Source organism: Diaporthe amygdali, assembly GCF_026229845.1.
Source record: "Diaporthe amygdali strain CAA958 chromosome Unknown NODE_44_length_330046_cov_65_728535, whole genome shotgun sequence".
NCBI lineage: Eukaryota > Fungi > Ascomycota > Sordariomycetes > Diaporthales > Diaporthaceae > Diaporthe > Diaporthe amygdali.
The window spans coordinates 172,892-193,493 of NW_026517064.1; the positions used below are offsets into that span (position 1 = coordinate 172,892).

The 20,602-nt window shown below is 53.3% G+C and overlaps 5 protein-coding genes across 5 annotated transcripts; 1 reads left to right on the plus strand and 4 right to left on the minus strand.

Moving 5' to 3' along the window:
- Nucleotides 1-685: 685 nt before the first annotated feature.
- J7T55_010306 (uncharacterized protein) lies at nucleotides 686-3,764 on the minus strand (the record flags this gene model as incomplete). Its single annotated transcript, XM_053134370.1, has 2 exons — nucleotides 686-2,674; nucleotides 2,847-3,764. The coding sequence occupies 2 exons, from the start codon at nucleotides 3,762-3,764 to the stop codon at nucleotides 686-688; spliced, it is 2,907 nt and encodes a 968-aa protein (XP_052987862.1).
- Nucleotides 3,765-7,704: 3,940 nt separating this feature from the next.
- Nucleotides 7,705-8,893, minus strand: J7T55_010307 (aliphatic nitrilase; the record flags this gene model as incomplete). Its single annotated transcript, XM_053134372.1, has 3 exons — nucleotides 7,705-8,167; nucleotides 8,246-8,569; nucleotides 8,637-8,893. The coding sequence occupies 3 exons, from the start codon at nucleotides 8,891-8,893 to the stop codon at nucleotides 7,705-7,707; spliced, it is 1,044 nt and encodes a 347-aa protein (XP_052987863.1).
- A 3,048-nt stretch (nucleotides 8,894-11,941) lies between these two features.
- J7T55_010308 (uncharacterized protein) lies at nucleotides 11,942-14,823 on the minus strand (the record flags this gene model as incomplete). Its single annotated transcript, XM_053134373.1, has 2 exons — nucleotides 11,942-14,578; nucleotides 14,638-14,823. 2 exons carry the CDS (start codon nucleotides 14,821-14,823, stop codon nucleotides 11,942-11,944), a joined length of 2,823 nt encoding a protein of 940 aa, XP_052987864.1.
- Nucleotides 14,824-16,392: 1,569 nt separating this feature from the next.
- On the plus strand, nucleotides 16,393-17,552 carry J7T55_010309 (uncharacterized protein; the record flags this gene model as incomplete). The annotated part of the gene is made up of 3 exons (XM_053134374.1): nucleotides 16,393-16,864; nucleotides 16,945-17,256; nucleotides 17,515-17,552. 3 exons carry the CDS (start codon nucleotides 16,393-16,395, stop codon nucleotides 17,550-17,552), a joined length of 822 nt encoding a protein of 273 aa, XP_052987865.1.
- Nucleotides 17,553-18,220: 668 nt separating this feature from the next.
- Nucleotides 18,221-20,220, minus strand: J7T55_010310 (uncharacterized protein; the record flags this gene model as incomplete). Its single annotated transcript, XM_053134375.1, has 4 exons — nucleotides 18,221-18,272; nucleotides 18,399-18,639; nucleotides 18,700-19,862; nucleotides 20,066-20,220. 4 exons carry the CDS (start codon nucleotides 20,218-20,220, stop codon nucleotides 18,221-18,223), a joined length of 1,611 nt encoding a protein of 536 aa, XP_052987866.1.
- Between the last annotated feature and the right edge of the window lie 382 nt (nucleotides 20,221-20,602).

A 20,602-nucleotide genomic window follows, 5' to 3' on the forward strand; every position in this document is an offset into this window, starting at 1 on the left:
TCTTAATGAAGAAGGCATAGTGCAAAAATTGCACACCATACAAGAAAATTTCTGTTCTTGTTCCTGCTGAAGATATCCGCTTTGCTCGGGCGGGAAAGATGGGTGTTGTATCGAGTCGTGAGTTGAGCTGAGCGCTTGGGCCAGTCTATCGATCATCGTTGGCCAAGACATGTCTACATCAAACAGAAAAAGCCTCATGCTCCAGAGTGGTGGGTATTCCTCTTGCCGCCGCTGCTCTTTTAGCTCGCATCGTGCATGACTGTGTGCTGAATGGTCTAGGCTCGGGCAGGGCAACGATCAGGCATGTCGGCGAGGAGTTGGGAGCGTTTCCTCGGAAAAGTGATTACCGTTCTCACACAAGTGCACCAAAAGTTTTTCGAAAGCGATCGAAGTTCAAGATTCGAAACAAATTGGTATGAGACACAATGGGGTATATGTAACGATCAAATACAAGACAGACAATCAAAATGAAACCAGTGGTGGTATCTTCCCTTCCAGTTCTTTCCTTTACATGAAATTCCATCTCTTTTCCCTTATATCCGCTGTACTGTATTCCGTTATGGCTGTCTTCCTTTACACGTCACTATTCGATACAAGTCTCTCCCACGGTATCCATACATTGAATCATTCAGACACGTTTAAGGGTAGCCAGGCACAGCCTGACTGGCCCTACTTCACCTCGACGTTACAACCCAGACGCAGCCTCAGTCAGGACGCCCAGGAGCGATGCCGCAGCGCCGCCAATTCCAACGGCACCGAGGGTCTCGCCCCAGACACGCTTCTTGACCCGGCGCTTGTCGCGTGCCTCGTCACGGTCGCGTTCGCGTTCGCGTTCCCGGTCACGTTCACGATCTGCAACCCGGTCACGCGGACGGTGGTGTGAGGAATGGTGGTCGCGGTCACGATGCTGCCTGTCTCGCTCTCTGTCACGATCTCGCTCTCGCTCGCGGTTGTCACGGTTGTCGCGGTCCCTCTCGCGGTCGCGGTCGCCGCCACGCTCACGATCCCTATCGCGATCTCTGCGGCGCCGCTCACTGTCCTTCTCCCTCTCTGCTCTCCTCCGTTCTCTGCGCTCCTTGCGCTCCCTTTCACTCTCCAGCTCACCGGGAGCAAACTCTCTCGGGCCGTCTTCGTCGAACCTGACGTGGTTCTCGTTACGGTTCTTGAGAATAGGCTTTGGCTGAGTTACGGCTGCCGGAGATGTCTTTTCCACAATGACCGGGTAGACCCTATGGCCCTTGCGGTCTGCCTTCTCTTCGAGCTCTGGTTCCTCTTGTATAGTGGAGTTGGTTGAAGCCCTTCTGTTGCGTCGTCGACGGTGGTCACGAGGAATATACTTGTCCGTCAGCGACCCTGATCGATCGCGGGACCCAGAATCAGTTGTGTCTGACTCGTCCCAGATGATATCCTCAGAATCAGTCTCGCTATCCGTCTCCGAGTGTTGAAGATGCCTCCTTCCGTTTGTGTTGCGTTTCTCTTCGGGGTAATATGCAGTTTGTCTATGTTTGGGGTCTGAGTGGCCCCTGCCTCGACCAGCTCTCAAAGCTGCAGTTTTTCTCGCAAAATCTGCGATCTGGTCTTTGGTCAAGACACCAAGAACGGCAACGAAGTCCGGCCTTGCCTCGTATCGTACACCCGCCTTGGTAAGAACCTCGGTCGACACTAGGCTTCGCTTGATACGAGTCCATTTTGCATCGAGAGGGATTTCATTGCCAACGCTGTCTGGAGCGAGGCGGGAATACCGCTGAGGTCGGGGCGCCGATGTAGGCGGGGGTGGGAAGCCTGGTGCCGAGGTGGGCGGCGCTGAGGAGGGAAAGGGGATTGGTACGACGCCTTGCGTGTTTGGGGACGCATAAGGAGGTGGCGGCGTCATGCTAGAGCCCGTTGGGCTTCCGTACCCCGGTAGTGGTGGGACATAACGTGGCGCGGCGCCCTGAAGAGCCTGCGACTGCGGCGAGGAGCTGAGAGGATGGTCCACCGGAAGGGTGTTGACCGGCGGCGGGAGATATCGTGTACTAGGAGAAGTGCCCGGCGAGACGCCGTAGTTTGTGGGAATCAGCGCCGGTGAGAGACCAAGTCCGCCCATGCGAGCTGAAAGATTGTCGGCTTCATTTCGGTCCAGAGCCATAAGATCCTGGGTGGAGATCAGGGCCAGTTGTTGTGAGTCTGTTGAGCCCGAATCTGAAGATGAATCAGACGAGTACCGCTCGTAGGAGGTTTGCATCGCCATGCTTGTTGGCGGGGGAGGCATTCCATTTTGATGGCTTTGCGGAACGAAGGGGTTATACCCCGATTTGGTGGGTGAACGGCCATCTCCATGAGCAGGCCACTGGTCTGGCTGTGGTCGTTCGAGCTTCACACTGGGCATGAACTTCTCGTTGTCCATGCTGGGCGAGACCATTTCTTTGGGAGACATGGTCTCGCCATGCGAATTTGATGGGTACGAGGCCGGGGTGATCTCCACTGGCGGTGGCAAGGGTGAGGACCCATGCTGCTGCGGTTGGCGAGCCCCGTATGCAGGCGCCTCCGAATATGGCACGTATTGCTGAGCTGCATATGCACCGTTGCCGCGACCTTGCGGCAGCTGCTGGTCTAGAAGCCCACGGACTGAAGGAGGTTTGTCATCCAAGAAACCATTCGAGTCCAGCTCACGTATGTAAGCGCGCAGAACTTCCTGTGAACCCAAGTGTCAGCGGTCAGGCCCAAATCAGAGTTTTCCGCGCCCAAAAGCGCGGTGGCACCACATTGGGGCACTGTTGTGCAACGTTGACACGTCTGAATCGAGGAAGAAAGGAAATGCAGTATGAGACACTGCACGCGTGATGATTCATTGGCATGCCACTCACCTTGTGCTTCCTGAGGACATCGCTGGAAAAGCCCTCTTTGACCAGCTCAGCCCAGAACTGCTGCCACATTTGATCCTCGCTCTCATGAGCGACATCGCCCGAGGCCAACGCCCTGGCCCTGCGTTGGAATAGGCGTGCAGCAACGACATCAACCTTGTCCTTGATCTTGTTCATCTGCTGGTCGTCTGCACGCGCCAGGTCGACAGGCTTGTGCTGCCTTGTGGGATTGTGCAGCTGAACGGTGTCTAGGAATATGTCGATATTGGTCTTTTGGTTCGCCAGCTTGGTCCTTATCAGAGCCACCATATCCCTCTCGCGGTCCTCCATTCGCTTGGCACTACTATTTGCCCTGTCTCTTCGCCCATACTCGGGATTCTCGCAATCGCTGGGGTAAGAGCCATATTTCTCGAGGATTGTATCCAACTGCTTGAGCGTGAAGTCGGTATCCTCGACTATTGGCGTAAGTTGGCGGGCGTAGACCGAGGACTCCTGTCCGTCGCTGTTCAGGAGACTGTCTGGGTCCTCTGCCTCGGCGCGCAAGTGCTTGAGGACCGAGTGCAGAGGACGCACACTTGTCGCGATGTCTGAGAATTCCGGACCAGAGATTTTTGCGCGACGGTAGAGGTTTCGCGCGGTCGCGGCGACGTCAGAAATGTACGAGATCGAAGTGCTGTCTACAATCATTTCGTCGTGGTGGCCGCTGCGCGGCACCGTTCTTGGCAGGCTGCTTGCTTGTATTGTAGGGTCAGCGACCCTTGTAGGCCGATGGTGGTGGTGGTGTTGTTGGTCGAACCAGGCGTGCTGTGGGCTCCTCTGTGTGTACTCGGTGTATGTTGATTGTGTTGTGTTTCGGCGAGGACGTTTAGCAGAGTGGAACAGAGCGCCCTGGGTTGTGGATAAGTGTGGATGGACGAACATGCTGACGGCTATCTAAGCCAGGCGCGAGGATCCGGATCAGGTTGGGTGGGCGGCTATGTAATGGACGGGCGTGATACTGTCATAGCTCGCCCAAGCAGGTGTGGATTGTCGCAGACCAGGCCAGGGCTGGAGAGACCAAGGCAGGGTGTGGGAGTGATGTACCTCAGCTAAGACGTATGTAGGGGTGGGAATCCGACGGCACGGCTCCAACGTGTCTTAGCCCCGGAGGATGTGATCAGAAGGGGACTAAGGTGGCGGAATTGCGGGAGTTGGGTGGCCGTCTGTGTGTGTGCTTGTGTGCGTGCCTGTGTCAAGCTGATAATCCAGGAACAAAAAGCTTGGAATTCAGTCACACAGCCGTCAAGATGAAATACGCGGCGTCGAGTGTGATTGAAGGTTCAGACGATGTTTGGTAAAGACTCAGAGCTCGGCTCGAGGATGAAAAGGGACAAAGAGGGGGGAGAAGACAACGGGGCGAGGATGGCTGTTTACCAGCATAGGTGTGGTGACGAGACCATGAGGAAGGCTAAATATTGGCGAGGCAGCGAGGTCGAAAACACACAAACAAATAGGCATGTGCTCGTACGTATGTATGCACATGTACGTATGTATGTACCGTGTGTGTGGGTAGAAGGGTGGATGAATGGAACGTATATTGAGTTGTGCTACGAGTCGCAAACAAACAACATGGCCCATGTCACTGTACCTGTAACCCAGGCGAGTTCAGCTGGCAGTTGGGATGGGCCGCATTCTCGGAGCGCATATCCACAGCAGACCAAGATAGAGATGGTGTGTAGCAGAATGATGATGGCCCTGGGGGGACACATCCGTCATGGAGGGCTGTTAATCTTGGAAGATTTTCTCCAGCTCGAAACAGATCGTCAGCCAGCACTCTCTCTGGTCTCCAGTCGTCCTCGGAGTGCTGGCTGGGGGGGTGGGGGGAGCTGGGGAGCTGGGGAACTGGGGTACAAGATCCAGCGATTCTCTCCTTGATGTCAGGATGTCAGGATGTGTGGAGTTGTGTGATGACTCTACGGCTGGATTAAGATTGGGAGCGGCATTGGTCAAGTAGCCTGCGTTGTCTTTGATTTGATGCGTCGATAGATGATGCAGCGTGGTGGTTGGTGGTGTTCGTCGGACAGGCTGGGCCGACGCGACTTGGACGCAGCAAGGGACCTTTTCGAAAATCTGCGTAGGCACAGGGAAGCTGCAACCCTCAGGATGACGTCGCATGATTTCATCACTCATGGTTGGCACAGACCATCTTCCCCGGATCCTCCCCAATCAGCCTGGGAGTCTGTGAGGAAGGGGGGAAGGGGGGGTCTCAGCACAGCGAGAGAAAAGCCACGCCCTCCAGCCCTGCCTGGCCCAGCGAACACGCGAAGAACAGCACGAAGGAAAAGAAGCTCCTTCTAGCTTCGAACCTTAGGGGCCCTGCGCCACCGGGCTGTAACAGGATGCTAGCAGGATGCTAACTGGCTTGTCAGGCCAGACTGCACCAGACTGCACCAGCTGCTCCAACCAGCACAGATTGCAACACCCTTCCACCGATGACTTGCAGACATCACTGGCCTCGACCCATCCAACCCGAATCGGCCTCTCCCCACCAACGGAGGTCACGAGCTGATGGACCAACGGAAAACCGAGGTCAGAAATCCTGGCCACAGCCACCATGACCATGCCCTGTGCCCTGTGCCTGTCTACAATCTGCTTCTGCAGACTGCCTCCAAGCAGCTCTGCGACCCTGCTGGGCTCTCTGCTTTGATTCCTGATAATAGTAATCATAATCATATGCCGACCACCACAACACTGACCAGGGCTGGCGGCTGGCCCCGTCCTGGACCCAAATGCCCCGGTCGCCCGCGTCGCAAGTTCATGAAATTCCCGTAATAAATGCATGGCAAGACGGGCAGAAGGGGCAGATCGCAAGGGCAGAAGGGCAACGCATGAACCACATCGGTATTTTTGACCCATATTCCCCATACATGGTGTACTGACCCCATCGATACGGAGGCAACTTCTGGGAAACAAACAGTGGGGATTTCGCCGAAGAGATGCCACTACGGCGGGATGCCCGGAGACAGAGTTCATCGGATCTTGTTGAGCCCAACGGCCTGCTGCAGCAGCCACTGCCGCTGCCGCCTGCGCCCGAGATTTCGGACTTACTTTTGCTTGCCATGACTCCCAACTCCCGTGTCCAGACACGATCTTGAGGTGGACTCTGCATGTCACGAAGAGGGCTGTGAACCAGGCCAGCCAGGTCTAGGTCAGTAAGCCAAGACGATCCACCTCCCGTATTGGAAGGGAAGAAGTGAGGAAAATCTGACCATCCCAACAATCCAGATCAATCCTCTCTCATATTTCCACGGGCAAAGACCGACTCAAAGGGGGAAAATCTCTGACTTGCCATCGCCACCTCGTGATGTTCAATTGCCGTCGAGTTTTTCTTTGTTTTTCCCGTCGTACAATGTATCATTGCAGACCACAGCCATCGAAACAAATGTGCCCATCATCCAATCGCAGAACTGAACTACCCTTGGCACCTCATCGCAGCCATAGCCCCCGCCTACTAAGCACGAACAGCTTGGCCGCGCCCCATTTACGTGCAGACAGCAAGCTGTCAACTGCGCTGGCGTGGAGAAGCCCACGAGCCTGCATGAAGGGCAACCAAACTCCTGCTCGCCTTGTCCTTGCAACACAAAAACAACCCCGAATCTTGCAGCACGCCAGCAAACGTGGCGTTGCTGCACGCCAACGCGCTCGACGACCAACCAGGGAAAAAGTGGATTGTTGCCTTGCTGGCCTAACAACCCTTTCCCGTGCTGCAGTGCATAAGCCTGGAAATCGTGCATACGGGCCCAAACAGCTGACAACCGACAAGCAGGGAAATGGAATGGTGGTAGCCGCAGCCGCAGCCGACTACTGTACCAAGCTGCAGATACTGTAGATGATAGAATTCCTCCCCCGTCCATACAGCTGTCCCTACAGGGCCCACCTGCAGAGGATTGATAACAAAGTGCACATATGGGGCTTGCTCGGCCATGCAAGACGTCGGTCGGGGGCTTTTGATGCTATCTGCGTACTTCCAGCCCATCATGGCAACCAGCTTGAGATGCGATGCAGCAACACTTGTAATCAGACTCGTGGAGAGCCTAGACTAGTCTGCTCTAACGCCCAAGTTTAGGCTTCCGGGCATAGCAAACCTCATCTCACCGAAGGAGTCATCTCGAGCGCACCGCCCAGTGATTTGTCAAGCTCGACGGCAGTCATCATTTTGTCTCGGGCTATACGGCCAAGTTCATAAACTAAGCCATTGCGTCTTTCAGACGTAAGCCATAGTTCTTCGGCACTTCTCAGTCGGCAAATTATGACGAGGATGGATATCGTCATGCCAGAAGCCCTGTCTCGGCTTTGGGCCTGACGCCACAAGCTCTGTTCAAGTGTGATCCAGGTATACCCGCAATACTAATTCAGAATTTCTTCAATGGTGGCAAGTAAACTACGCTTTGAGTGAATTTTAAGACCAACAGCTTTGATATTGCGTAAGCGCGAGAAGCTCATACATGGAAGCAAAGTTTAGCGTAAGTGAATCGAATGATGTTATCACAAGATGGCAATCGTCATCCTTATGGTCATTTTGACCTGTGTCTACTACCTAGCCAATTCATATTCACTGTTACATCAAGGCATTGATAACGCATGAGCATGTGGGCAGATTGTCGTGTTCACAACTAGTCAAAATGGATGAAATATACAATCACTGAAACCAGTGACGTTTGACCATATATCTTGAATTAATTGGGCTCCATATCCAATCCCTCCCCTCCCTCGGCGTCCAACCCATAATTGTAGATAGGTAGCACGCTCCCATATATAACGCGCGGCCACCCTCCATGCCACGTTTGATAATATACACAAAACCACCACCAACAACAATTGGCTAGTAGTTGAGCGGAATCGGGCCCGTCTCCCTCATCTCCGCCACCGAGTTCAACCTCCTAGGCGTGAAATTCCCCACCACGTGAGGAATGTACTCCGGGTAGGCCTCGCCAATCTGCCGCATCTGCGACCACGAGAACTCGCCGTTGACATCATACGCCGGCGTGCCCGCAAAGTCGGTCGTGTTGACCGAATGGTACAGGATAGGCCGCGCCGGGTAGTCCTCCGTGGCCTCGACCTGCGCGGCGACCGTGCCGTTCGGGGAGAACACGGCGGCGGTGCCGACCGCGGGCATGAAGGTCCACGTTTGCCCGGTGATGGCGTAGTATCGCGCCCCCGCCATGCTGTTCTCGGTGCTTTCGAGGGTGGTTGACACGCCGAGGTCGGGCGTCCACGGGAAGGCTGCGATGTGCAGGTTTTCGTTCTGGGCTTGGACGGCGAATGTCATTGGCGGGTGCATGTGCCTGTTTGCCAAGGTGCGTTAGCAACTAATTATTTATCTTTAAGCGTTCTGAGTTGTTTGGTTGAGATTAAAGGCTTACTCCCAGCATTCCAGCAGACCGAGTCGGCCAAATGGGGTCTGGAAGACTTTCAACTCATCCACTGTCCCATCGCTGAACATCGTACGCTCGCCGCCCGAAGGGCGCAGCTTCCTTCGAACCTGGATGACCTGACCCTCTGAGTCGATCAGGGCCTGAGCCATGTAGATGTAGTCGCCCTCCCGCAGCGAGAACCCCAGGGCTACCCAGACCTGGTTCTGTCGAGCAGCTCCGACCAAGCGATTCCATTGTGTGCTATTCACCCTCAGGGACTGATCGGCGTACCATCCCACCGAGATGTTGCCCTCGAGGACTCCTGTAGGATATCTGAATTGGGAACAAGTTTTCAGCCAAACATGCAAATGACACTCAGTACCATGAGCTCCTCACGTACCCTGGAAACCAGAGCTCCGGGAATGCGACCACGTCTGCGCCCTCTGTCGCAGCTTGCTCAATGTATTGAATTCCGAGCTCTACGCTTGCATTCAGATCATGCTTGAGGCCTTTCCAGTCCTGGCTCGGTGGAGGGTACGGGTAGTTGACAGGCGGCGCTCGGACAAGGGCGACTGTCAAGTTGTTGTAGTCAATGGCGGAGGAAAGGAACTCGGCAGCGGCAAAGCCGACAAGGCCAACGAACGGAACTAGATGCATCATGGACTGGTGGTACAGGGCTTGGTCTTGAATGGGCTGGCATCGGCACGAATGAAAGCTTGTATATCTAGCCTGAGTTCTTATACCCCAGCTCTCCATTGCCGGGCATATCTACCGTGAACGCCTGATCGTATCCATCAAAGTCCGAATTTTCCGGACAGATTCGGAAAGAATGAGGCTCAATCTTTGAATTCCATCATTTTCTCACGTAATGTGGTAATCTTGCCAAAAGTCAGAGTCCGCGCAGATGTGCCCAGGGTATGAAGTCCAGCGGTGAGGTTCGTTGAATGGGAGTGATAAGAGCTACGTCTTTGGTTCCACATTTTGACTACAAATTATCGATCGAATATCCGATTAGACCGATATGGCGATTGGATCTGCCCATCGGGATCTGGTGATCCAAAGAGTGGTCTTACCGGGATTTGAAGCCTAGATCACGATCAATGGGAATATGCGTGAATGCACGGCAAATTGAATAGACATAGTCGCTCAGGGTCTAGAACACTCTAATTCTTAATTGAACCACGCTACTCATGTCCTCGAGCGATAATTCTCGTCTTATCTAAAAAGGTTCATGTCCTGGCCAAAAACAAGTGCATGATTTCGAGGTAGGTAATGAATTGACGCTCTTCGTGCACATGACGCATTCCTCCTAGTGCACTCCACAGAGCATGAAGAGAAATTGAATAACATAGACGTATCTAAGAAAGGAACATGAACATACACACGCGAAGAATAAACGATCATGCTCTAAAAAAATTCTCTGGACTTGCTCACTGTCGATGCAACTAGTGATGCGAATCGCATTCACTGCTAATGATCAGCTTCAGGACTTTTGCTTCTGAGGAAGATAAGGCTGAATGTTTTATGGCTTTTGTGAAAATCACCTCATACGCCGAATGTCAATCACCGAGTGAATTGTTGCAATGCCGCACCCGGAACGGGGTCTGGTCAACCGGGGCCTTTGCAAAGCCCATCCTGGACTTTCTGTGGGGGGTGATAAGGGTTTTCTACGGGCAATCTTGGCTTTACACTCGCGCCCTGAATGTTAGAACTGCTACCTATTTGACGCACTATAAGGCTTTCAAGCGGAACTCTCACTAAAAGACACTTGGCAGTCATCAGTGGATCTATGGTCCTGACCACGGTCTGTTGGACGACTACAGCCGGATTTTGCGACCTCGTGAAATACAATGTTCATCATGACGGAGGAAAAAGACATGCCTGTTGTTGAGCCTCTCCGAGTCGTCTTGCCCAAATTCGCTGAGCAGCTACCTGGTTAGTGTCTTGAGAAACATGCTTCTGACTCACAATCTAATCGACCTCACTTTCTGAATCTTAAATTCTGACTACTTAGCCTGACTGTTTGGATATCATGCGAAGTCGGCGGCGACGTGCCCTTCATGGCGGGAACTAATCGTGCCGGCCCTTCCAAGGGCGCACGCACCAGACACCAGTGAACCGTGTGTAACCGCGAGCTTAAATTGTTCGAAAAGTAGAAGCCTGGGAGCTAGCAACGACGCCCCAAAATCTGCCGGGCATTGCCTGTCTATTTTGACAAATTTTTGGAGGAAATGCCGTCTCGTCGCCCTTTCGCCTTCCAGTCTGCCTCCGCGACGAGATGCGATGCGGCTCTGCCGGCCAAGCCCAAGCGCTGACTCGGCTCCGTGAAGCTGGGAGCTCCCGGCTAGCTAGCTTACGTGTGTTGGAATATGATCAGATGTCAGACAAGACAGACTAACACACAGACGGACAACAAACACACATACACATGCCACACCAACTCACATAAGTTCGCACTAAGATTGGTCCAGGTAAGACGGGCTTGACAATAGCTCAAGGCAGACACGCCAGGCGAATTTTCCAACTACTGCCCGCCGTTCCGGGTGGGATTCATCCAGACCACCCCATGTACTTAGTTAGAAATCAAGCTCAAGTACCTGATGATAACGGGCAGCGACCGGGAGGCAATCCAGTCGGTGCCCGTAGCTTGTTGATTTGTGACAGTATGGGGGCAGGCGATGCGGCTCTGCTGCTCCATATCTGGGCAAAATCCTCATGCAACTTGGAACCCCGAAGCTTGGCTCGAGGCTAAGCCAGCCAGCCAGCCAGCCAGCCAGCCAGCCAGCCCCAGCGCTTCCTCCGGGACGAAACGGCGGCAGCTTTCCCAAGCGAGAACGGACAGGGAACTCGGGCGGGGGCGAACGAAAGGGAAAAAGAGTGAAAGGCAAGGAGAAAGAACAAGGCCACCCTGCGCGAAGGAGGAAAACACGGGTCCGCTGCCTGTCTCAATTCATCCGCCTTGTCTACCGTATGCACAGCATGAGGCAAAACCGACAAACGCAAAAACACCCGACATGTCTACGCGCAAGTGACCACGTCCGAGACGAACCTCGAGCCTCCCCGCAACACGAGCGTCCCACATGCACCGAGCCCCCGGAGCATCCCCCAGCCAACCAAAGGGTTGTTGTGCGAGGAAGAACATGTCAGTTGCTCTCTCACCGGTTCGTCCACAAATTCCCTCCAAGCCTCTGCCGTAGAACGTCTGTGTTTGTGCTGTGGTACGCTGTCACGCCGCATAGTGGAGTTGCCATGTTCCTCGTCTGGGACTGGCGACGGCAGGCGACGTCTGTGCGACATCGGGTTTTCCCTGATTAGTGATGCCTCTGCGGACGTGTGGATGAGTCGCTCATGTCTCTTTCTGTGCTTGTGTAGCTCGGTCGCCTTGTCCGGGACCCGGCGAACAAGGCGCATTGTTCTTTCTGCACCTGTCTTGCTTGCTGGGCTGCACGTTGTCCTCCCGCCGGTGGCCTTCCCTGTGCACATGATGGATGGATAATGTCCCGCAAGTAGTACTGGTCGTAGTTGTCTATCAAGACAGTGGTGGGGGTATTGCTTGAATTATTCTGCTCAGATAGATAATAGCCCCATGGCTATTTGGCTCAGACAACTCTTTTTGTACACCGACACATACCCAAGCCGCCGTGGCACTGAAACGCCCACCCTGCCACCAGGTTCCTTTGCAGCCTGTCCTCGCATGCCGCAGCCTTATATGCTGATCCTCTCCAGCGAGTACTGCCCGACATTTTGACTGATAAGCTGTCCAATTTCCCTCTTCCTTCTCCTGGCGACCTCACCGCCAGAGATAACCTTCTCTGCCGAGATTCTCTCCTTGGCCTTCATGCCAAGCGGCAACATGGCACTTTCCTTGCCAGATGCCTTAATGCTCCCGTGGCTTTGTAGCACCACCGCCTTGCCATCAACACGCTTGTGCTTCTGGCCAACTTCAGCCTCGATCTTCTGCACCTGGGCCCCGTACCTGACCGCCTCGGAGAGGAGGCCCCGCAGGTACACGGCTTCCTGCACGCCTTCCAAGGCTGCGCTGACCTCCAGCTTCAGCGAGGCCAGGAAGTCCGCCGAGTCCATGTGGTCTCCCGCCCCCGCCGCCACGATCGCGTCGTTGATAAGCCAGCCGCCCGGCCCCACCGCGTCGATGCACCTGCAGAGCAGGTCTGCGAGGAGGCTGATGCTCCCGTCGGGTGGCGCCTCGAGTTCGTCATCTTCATCGAGGCGTGTAGTGTCCAAGTATCGTGTCGTCCAGCCGTCCTTGACGAGTTCCATGCGTAGCACGTAGATAAGCGATAGAATCTCCTCAGGCTTGTAGCTTCGCCGCAGGGTGCGGATAGTGGAATCGCGAGGACAGCTCCCCAGCTTGCCGAAGGCAACGCTGAGACCTCTTGCCCGGATAGTGGATTGGTCGCCCAGGTAGAACTCTGTAACCTCCAGCTCCTGCTCCAGACGGTCTAGCTCGTGGCCAAATGCGCTCTGATCTGCGTCGAGTGCGCTCTCGTCCGGATCGACATCATCTGACTGCTCCGATTCGAAAGTGAGCAGCTTTGGCGCTATTTTTGTGGGATCTTGCACGAGTTCTAAACTTCGCATAATTAGACGAACAGCCGTGAGAAGCTCGGCGGCCCCTAGTTTTGTTGAGGAGAGGTAGGACAAGAGGAGCTCGAAAGGTGGATCTGCTTGTACCAATACTTGAGGTACTTCTTCGCCGAGGATAAGGTCCACATCGTCAACATCCCTGAGCTCATCCTTGAAGGCTGATTTGATATTGGAGAGGGTGAGGTGACCTGCATCAACTAGACAATTCAGCACATTGCTGTGTGGCAGCTTGCAGATGAGCCTTGTCTGATCAGCGCCCGACTCTGGTGCGTCCTGCCAGTCGAATAGCCTCGTGATCGTATACAGTACCCATCGGCGATCAGCCGTTGGATATCCTGAACGTGTGGTGGGCCAAATCCATTCTGGCAGCTTAGGCTGATCTTGATCCGTTTTTCCGTTGGCCACATCGGCTGGCTTCGTCATGATTCCAAATCTGCTAGCCATCAATTCCTCGAATCCTCCCAGATCATTGGCTTCGAGGAGTGCGTCGGCTTTCTCCACATCCGCAGTGAATTCAGACCAATAGTTGCCGGTGATCGTGCCTGGCAGGTGCTCCGAGAAACTTGAGGATTCGGCGTCCGTCTTTTGCTTCTTCATGAAGTCCCTGTGCCGAGCGATGCCACGACCTATCGAGTCTATCAGAAGCCCCTCTGCTCTTCGCTTTTTGCCTCGTGTCCTGGGCGCTTCAAGCTGTACGGCCACAAGGGATGCGCCAGAGATCGCCACTGCAATCTCTAGTCTCGCAAAATATGCAACCAACGATAGAGACACAGCGCTTGAGCCTTTGTTTGTGTTGTCTAAATCGATGGCTGACGACGCTTGTAATGACTGGAAAATAGGGTTGTAAACATCCAAGGAGTCAGACTTGGCTGCAAGGACCGAAGACTTCGATAGCCGCACAAATGATCTCACGTCCGGGACTTGGAGTTTGCTGTCGACTTTGACAACGCTGGAGGTCAGATCGTACGTGACAAGGCCGTCCTCTTGGAGCTCCATGAGCGACCCAGAGCCAATGTCCAGACGGAGGCTCCCAGGCCCACTTGCGGCCGACAATGATGATGGGATGGGAGATGTGTGTATCTGGACCAGCCGTCCAGTGGCTTGTGTCTCGGAGGCGGAGACTATGCCAAGGATATGGAGATGGCGAGTCTCTGCTTCCTTGCCCGCAACCTTTGTGATGATCACCAACATGTCCACAGTGGATGTATCCTCCTGTGTTTTCTGTAGTAGAGCAGCAAATGCGTCCTTATTCCCTCCGAATACACCTCCAATGACATCGCTTGCGAGAGTGGCTTGAACGAGCTCGACTTGAAGGCGAGCTCCCTTGGGCACGGCAGGCAAGTCCTGTTTCAGAATCTCCGGAGACGTCTGCCATCGTTTCCGCAGATCGTCACCTTGAAGACAAATGACAGTGCCATCCTCCGCGACAGCCACCAGGTCGAATACCGCGTCTGCGCCGTCGGCACTCCCAGGGCTAGTTGCGGTAGCCGTGCTAAGGTGGACGAGCTTTGAGGCGTGGTCCACCTTCTCGGTCAATGTGGTCGAGGTCGTCTCGCCAGAAGCTCCAATGACATCTTTGAATAGAGTGATCTCGGATTTCGGGTTTTGGGTCGAGATATAGGTGTATCGTGTCACGTCCTTGCTCTTTGGAACCCTCGACCTCGTCGAGCATGGCGAGCAGGTGAAGACTGACTGGGGCGGAACGGGGTAGGAAGTGATCAGCCGTGATGATGGAATCTGTAAGAAGTCAGTCAACACTCATGCGGACGATCATAAGACATGCGAAAGGCACTGACATCGTAGAGGTTCAGAGCCTCGCCGTCGATGCCGACTGCCAGCTCGGATCGCTTCCTCTTCTTGGACCCCTGCTGCTGGCCCCAGACGTCGCCAATTTGGTATGCGTTCGCCCCTTCTCGGTGGTTCAAAGGTCGAGGAAGAGTGGTGAGCACATATGGCTTCTGGATGTTGAATGTTGCAGCCATGACGGGCAGGCGATATGGCCTCGGGCGGACTCGGTGACCGTTGAATCGTGGAGTTCAAGAGATGCTCACCAGGTACCATAGTAGAAAAAATTCGAGTGACGAGCAGGGGTGTTGCTCTTATCGAGCTTATCTGAACTTTTTCGGTGGGGCTGGTAGCACCCTCGCACCCTCGCACCCTTCAACTTTTAGTGGGACTCCTGTTCTCAGGCACTAAAGTGGCTCTTACTGCTGAATTGTGTACGTAGGAAAGCTTGGCCAATAAATCCTGCCATTCACACTTTGCTCTCCTTCTGAAGCTTTCTAGTGAGTAGCCTTATGCAGCGCCTTTTGCGTCTTGAGGTTTGATCAAGAAGTTCTCTTTGGAGTAAGGGTAGCTACAAATTAGTGCAATCACGCGCGGCGCCCTCGCTCCAGCACCCTCGCTACACTATGATGGTCAATAAGAGGATCGGCCTCATAGTCCAAGAACCGAAGCAGGTCAGGCGCCCGACCATTGTTCTCACCTCCTGGTGCTGATTCTTCCGCGTTCTCTTCTGCAAGCGCCTCTGGTTCATTTCCATGTGCAACGCTCCCTCTTGGACTCGGTCAGCAGTTTCCAGAGACCCAGTGTGGGAACTGCGAAAAAAAAAAATCAAAAAAATCCAGGTCGTTTTGGCGTGGAACATGGCCTTTTTGAAGTGGTCTTCTGTTTTGTTCCTCGTCTCAAATGCCTTTAAGAGTGTCGGATAGGCAATCTGGGACGCGATGGGACCTAGAGCTTGATAGTGTCATCACCTTCAGCTGGAAGCTGTTCCGGAAGGTCTCCTGAGATGCTGGGCTGGGCATGACAATACTGCCTCTAGCCAAGTACTCCGTACCAAGCCGTCCTCTAGCCAAGCATTATATGTGACTCTGGCCCAAAAGATCATTTCCAAGTCGGTAGAGTCAGCCAGGAGCGCGGATGTCAGTCGTCCTACTTTGTACGAATTGGACGTGATATGAACAACAGCCGCCCACCAAGTCTCAAAACCAAGTTGAAAGGTCATCATGAGTGACAGCTTACACAGGTTGCGAGTAGAGAAGTCGGGCACGTCTCCCTGACGCTATGACTACCATGTGCGGCATTTAGCAGAAATAATATGATGCGCGAGGAAAAGATAAGCTATCCGCTTTTGAGCATTGAACTCCGTTTAATACCAGGCTCACGCAAGAAAGCAGCCAGACACGCCACCGTCTGTTTCCGAAGTTTGCCCGATTGCTACAGTCTTGAGAGTTTCGGAAAGTATCGAGACAAAAATCAGCCCCAAAAAGCTTCCATGCTCTAGCTGATACAGGTATGACTCGTGGCACGTCTACGACTACCTTAGATCTGGGCATTCTTTAGCACCACTAATAAGCCTGTATGCACGATTTTCAGAAGAATACTGAAAGTCACCTAAGAGGCAGACCGTAAAGGGTTTGCAAACTCTAGCGTGGCTTCTTTTACACCAAAGTTTCCGAGTCCACATTACGCCGCGCCATTCAGACATCAAAGACTATATTCCAAAAACTGTGGATAGTCCTTGACAGTCAAAGTCCAAACGCCACGGGATGGCCACAGCTGGTGAGACGGGTCCTATCTTGGACACGGTCCCGTTTTCCGTGCTGATGACCATGAGTGGGTTCATCGCTGTCGCCTGCTACAACAGCATAGAACAATTCTTCCTCATCTTTCGGACTTTTCGACGGCGCAGCGGTCTCTACTTTTGGTCTATGATTGCCGTAAGCTTTGGCATACCCTTCCATGTGCTACCAAACATTCTTCGCTTCTTCGGCACTGTGCCAAACGGCAATCTGGCGATGAGCGCTCTGCTATCCGTCGGATGGTGGCTAATGGTGACCGGTCAGTCGGTGGTGCTTTACTCGCGCCTCAACTTGGTCGTCGCCAGCCGCCGCAAGCTGCAATTTGTGCTGGGCTTGATCGTTATTGTCTTTGTCTTTGTGCAACTTCCCACCACCGCTTTCTTCCTAGCCTGCAACTGGCCAGACGAAGCTATAGCCCTCAGGTTTAGCAATACCTATGGTACGTGATTTCCTGAGTGATATCCACGGACGACGATATGGAAGAACGTTTTGATTGTTTCTAATGCAGGGAAAATGCAGGAAAGTTTGAGAAGACCCAGCTCGTCGTGCTCACGGCCTTGGAGACTTTCATCTCGAGTTCGTACGTTTATGAAGCATCTGACGGCCTGAGGCTTTTGGCTGCCTTGAAGAAAGACCACGTCAAAGCGGTGTTTCGCGAGCTGGTTGCTCTTCTCGTCCTCGTAGTCTCGTTGGACATGACCCTTATAGTCCTCCAATTCACCAACAACTACTTGATTCAAGCGACCTGGAAACCCGTCGTATACAGCGTAAAGCTCAAGGTAGAGACACTGGTGCTGAACAACTTGGTCAATCTTGTCCAGTCACGCTCCTGTTTGTGCCAGGACTTTTTTGAAGAACACTTTACGACTCGAAATACGACTCGAAATCGCAACTGGCCTAGGGTGCAAGAGAGACCTATAACATATCAGAACGTTTCCGAGAAGAGTTTAGCGAGAAAAGGGCCCTATAACGCAACAATATGAGGACCGGAGGAGGAATCACCTAGAAGCTTTACTATTTTCGAGGGGTTTGTCTGCAATATAGTCTGCAGGGGAAGAAGGACACTCCTGTAACGGGCTGAAACATCAGTTCCCAATCACATTGTCACGCCAAAAGTCCACAAGTGAACAAGATATTTAGTTTCACACTCAGCTAGATCATGCATCGTATCGTCCCGGCTCCCTTTATTCGAAAGGCGATCCCGCAGCGATAAAAAATTGGTATGCGAAAGACTACTTTGGTACTAGGTAAGTATATAGACAAGGTTGTCAGGTACTGAAATTTGCGACAGTTTGAACGGTATATAGCTGATTTGAGAACTTGATCTCTTTTCCTCGTAGCGCCAATATTTGTACGAAGCATTTGCCTGGCGCCAACTCTTTTTTACGGACTATATTTAATGAGAAGAGAGGAGACCGAGAGATTGAGTTGTATCGCCGGGAGGAGCCATGCTTCGCAAGCTTGAGAACAGGATGCGAGACGTCTTTAAATTTGAGAACAACAAGAAAAGTGAAAGTAAAATATTCCGTCTAGAACTGGGTAAAACATTCGCGGCCGTGCTGTACCGGGCTGCTCTGGGCAGGCACACCTGGGAACACCTCTGCATGTGACGGAAACAATAAGCACATCGCCTTTGACTGGGGCGTATTGGTCACCTTGCTTCTACAAACACTAGATCTCAACATTAATACAGACCTTGATCTCTTGCACTATATATCGTGCCCGTAATCCTCTAAAAGAAGTTCTGCTCGTTGTGGCGAAGGCACTAGGCGAAGACCTCGCAGTTGTCAAAACACTACGTCAACAAGCTGTGCATCTTCAGGGTGCATAGTAATGGAGATAGAACGCTGATCACGTGATGTCAGTACATTTCAAACGTTGTTCAGCGGCCTTTGAAATGTCGACAGTAAACCCATCTTGAAAAGCGTACGCTGGGTGCCTCCATAGATTTAGCACCCAATTCTGCCACGTACAGAAACACCACAATGCTCAACGCGAGGCAGAACAAATAATTTGGTTCCAGCCCATACGGCCCCTGGTCAGTGAACGGGAACCAGCTTGCATCGTACCATTTATTCGCGATAGAGCCGAACAAGGATACAGCTCCCTCATCCATGGATTTTTTGACGCCCGTCAGGTAGAACAGACGCTCAGAGAAGAACCCAATCATGGGTCCATGGGTTAGATAGAGGGGGAAAGAGATCCTCCCAAGGTCTGCAAAATCTGTCAGCAAAGTGAATCGGGGAAAAGAAGCTGTCGGGGGCAGCGACCAACATTGAGAGAAGCCACCCGCAAGAGCGCGTTTCAGCCAGTGTATTTCCTTGACAGCTAGAAGAAACATCCACGCAGCCCAGAACAACCAGAACCATAGCCAGCTGGGATCGTTGCCGCCGTGAGGGTAAGCCTCTGGAATCAACCACTCAAGGGTCATCCAGCCGCGGCATTTTCCCAGCACCTCGTCCCGTGATGAGTCCACAGGGGACCCAGAAGGCGAGGCCCCGAGGTATAATGCACCAACGAGGACGGCATGGAGAATTAACGCTCGCACAAGGGCATACCTCCCTAACCCCTGCACCAGCCTATCCCAGGGAAGACGCATCTGCACGGCACCTGAAGCAATCAGGTCAAGCTCCGCCGTGACCATCCCTGCAAAAAATGTAGCCATCTGGGCAGCTGGGACCGCGACGATCAGGTACCAAATCATGGCCAGTGTCAGAAAGAGGCGCCTCTTGTGTTGCATCCACGAGAAGGCAAAAAGCCACACAAACAGCGACATGGAGCCGCGCATCTCTACAACAAGGGACCATGTGTGTTGGTTGACGGCGTGATAGCCGCCATCGAAAAAGTAGAGGTATCGCCCTGTCTCCCTCACCCATGCCGCCAGCTGAAGCAACATGCTGTCCTCGCGCTTCATGGCAGACGTCGGGATGCCGGTGAGATACGACACGATCATGACGGCTAGCGTACTCCAGACGACGGGAAGAAAAAGCCTGAAGGGACGGCGGACGATGGACGAGTGGAGCGCTTCGACAAAGTCGGCCTGGCGACCCGCGTGCAGGAGGGAGAGCAGGCGCTTTGGGAGCACGTAGCCAGAGATGGTAAAGAAGAGAGCGACGGAGAAATGCCCGCCCGTCCAGAGCGTCCTGATGATAGGCCAGGCGGCGGGCGTGGTGTTGGGGGCGCCGGAGGGCAAAGTGGCGCCGTAGCAGTAATTGATGCCGTCGTGCGTCCAGACAGTCAGGTGGAAGACGCAGACGAGCAGAGCCGCCCAACCTCGCAGGCCGTCAAGCCAGGCAGTCTTGGGTTGCTCATGGAGGAGTCGGCCGCTTTGCTTTTTGCCGCGGGACAGAATCTCGGGGGTGAAGAAATCCAGAACACATAGTGCGATATGTCGAGCTGTGAGGCCCTTGAGCTGTTCGTTCCAGCTGTGCTGGACCCTATGGGGCTGTGGTGGGGGCGATGGTTGACGAAAGCTGGGCAGCTCTTGGTAGTTTGTTGGTTGCATCGCAGTCTCAAGCTTTACGACGGACGGCGCTGATGCATGGTGAATTGGTCTGGCAACTTGAGGACAAAGAGAAAAGCCGGGACCGTTCTCAAGGCGCTGAATTTGACACGTCGTCCTGGGTCAACGGTACCTTACTCGTGGGTGCCCTTGGCGAGACACGGGCCTACTACAAGGCCTTTAAAGAGTCGCGCTTCATAGTGCTTGTTTTCCGTGTAACGGGTGCCCTCAGAAGTGACTGGTAAGCCAGCGCTCTGAGGAAGAGAATATATTGTGAGGATGGCTGGTTGCATTCGGCGGACAAAGTGGTTGAGTTAGGCAGGGTTCAGTCAGGGCTTGGATTGGAGGGGTTATTATAGACGTGGTCAAAACCGAAGACACGAGGTTGTCAAAGTACGATGAGGCAAGTTCTTAGAGGTATTATGTTATTTGAAGTTCGAAGTCATGGATTGATTTAAAAACAATGTCTTTAACAGCTCACAAGACCGATTGCTAAAATTCAGTGTACATTTAACTGATACTAGACAAGGCCTATAGAAATTCTGGCCTGGCTTGCTTGATCGCAGGTTTGATTCTATACTGGCGAATTTTGGACACCTTGAAAGTTTTGTGCTCATCGGCTATTTTTTTCCCAAAAAATAAATTGACAATGAAAAGCTCGATGACGAGGATGAC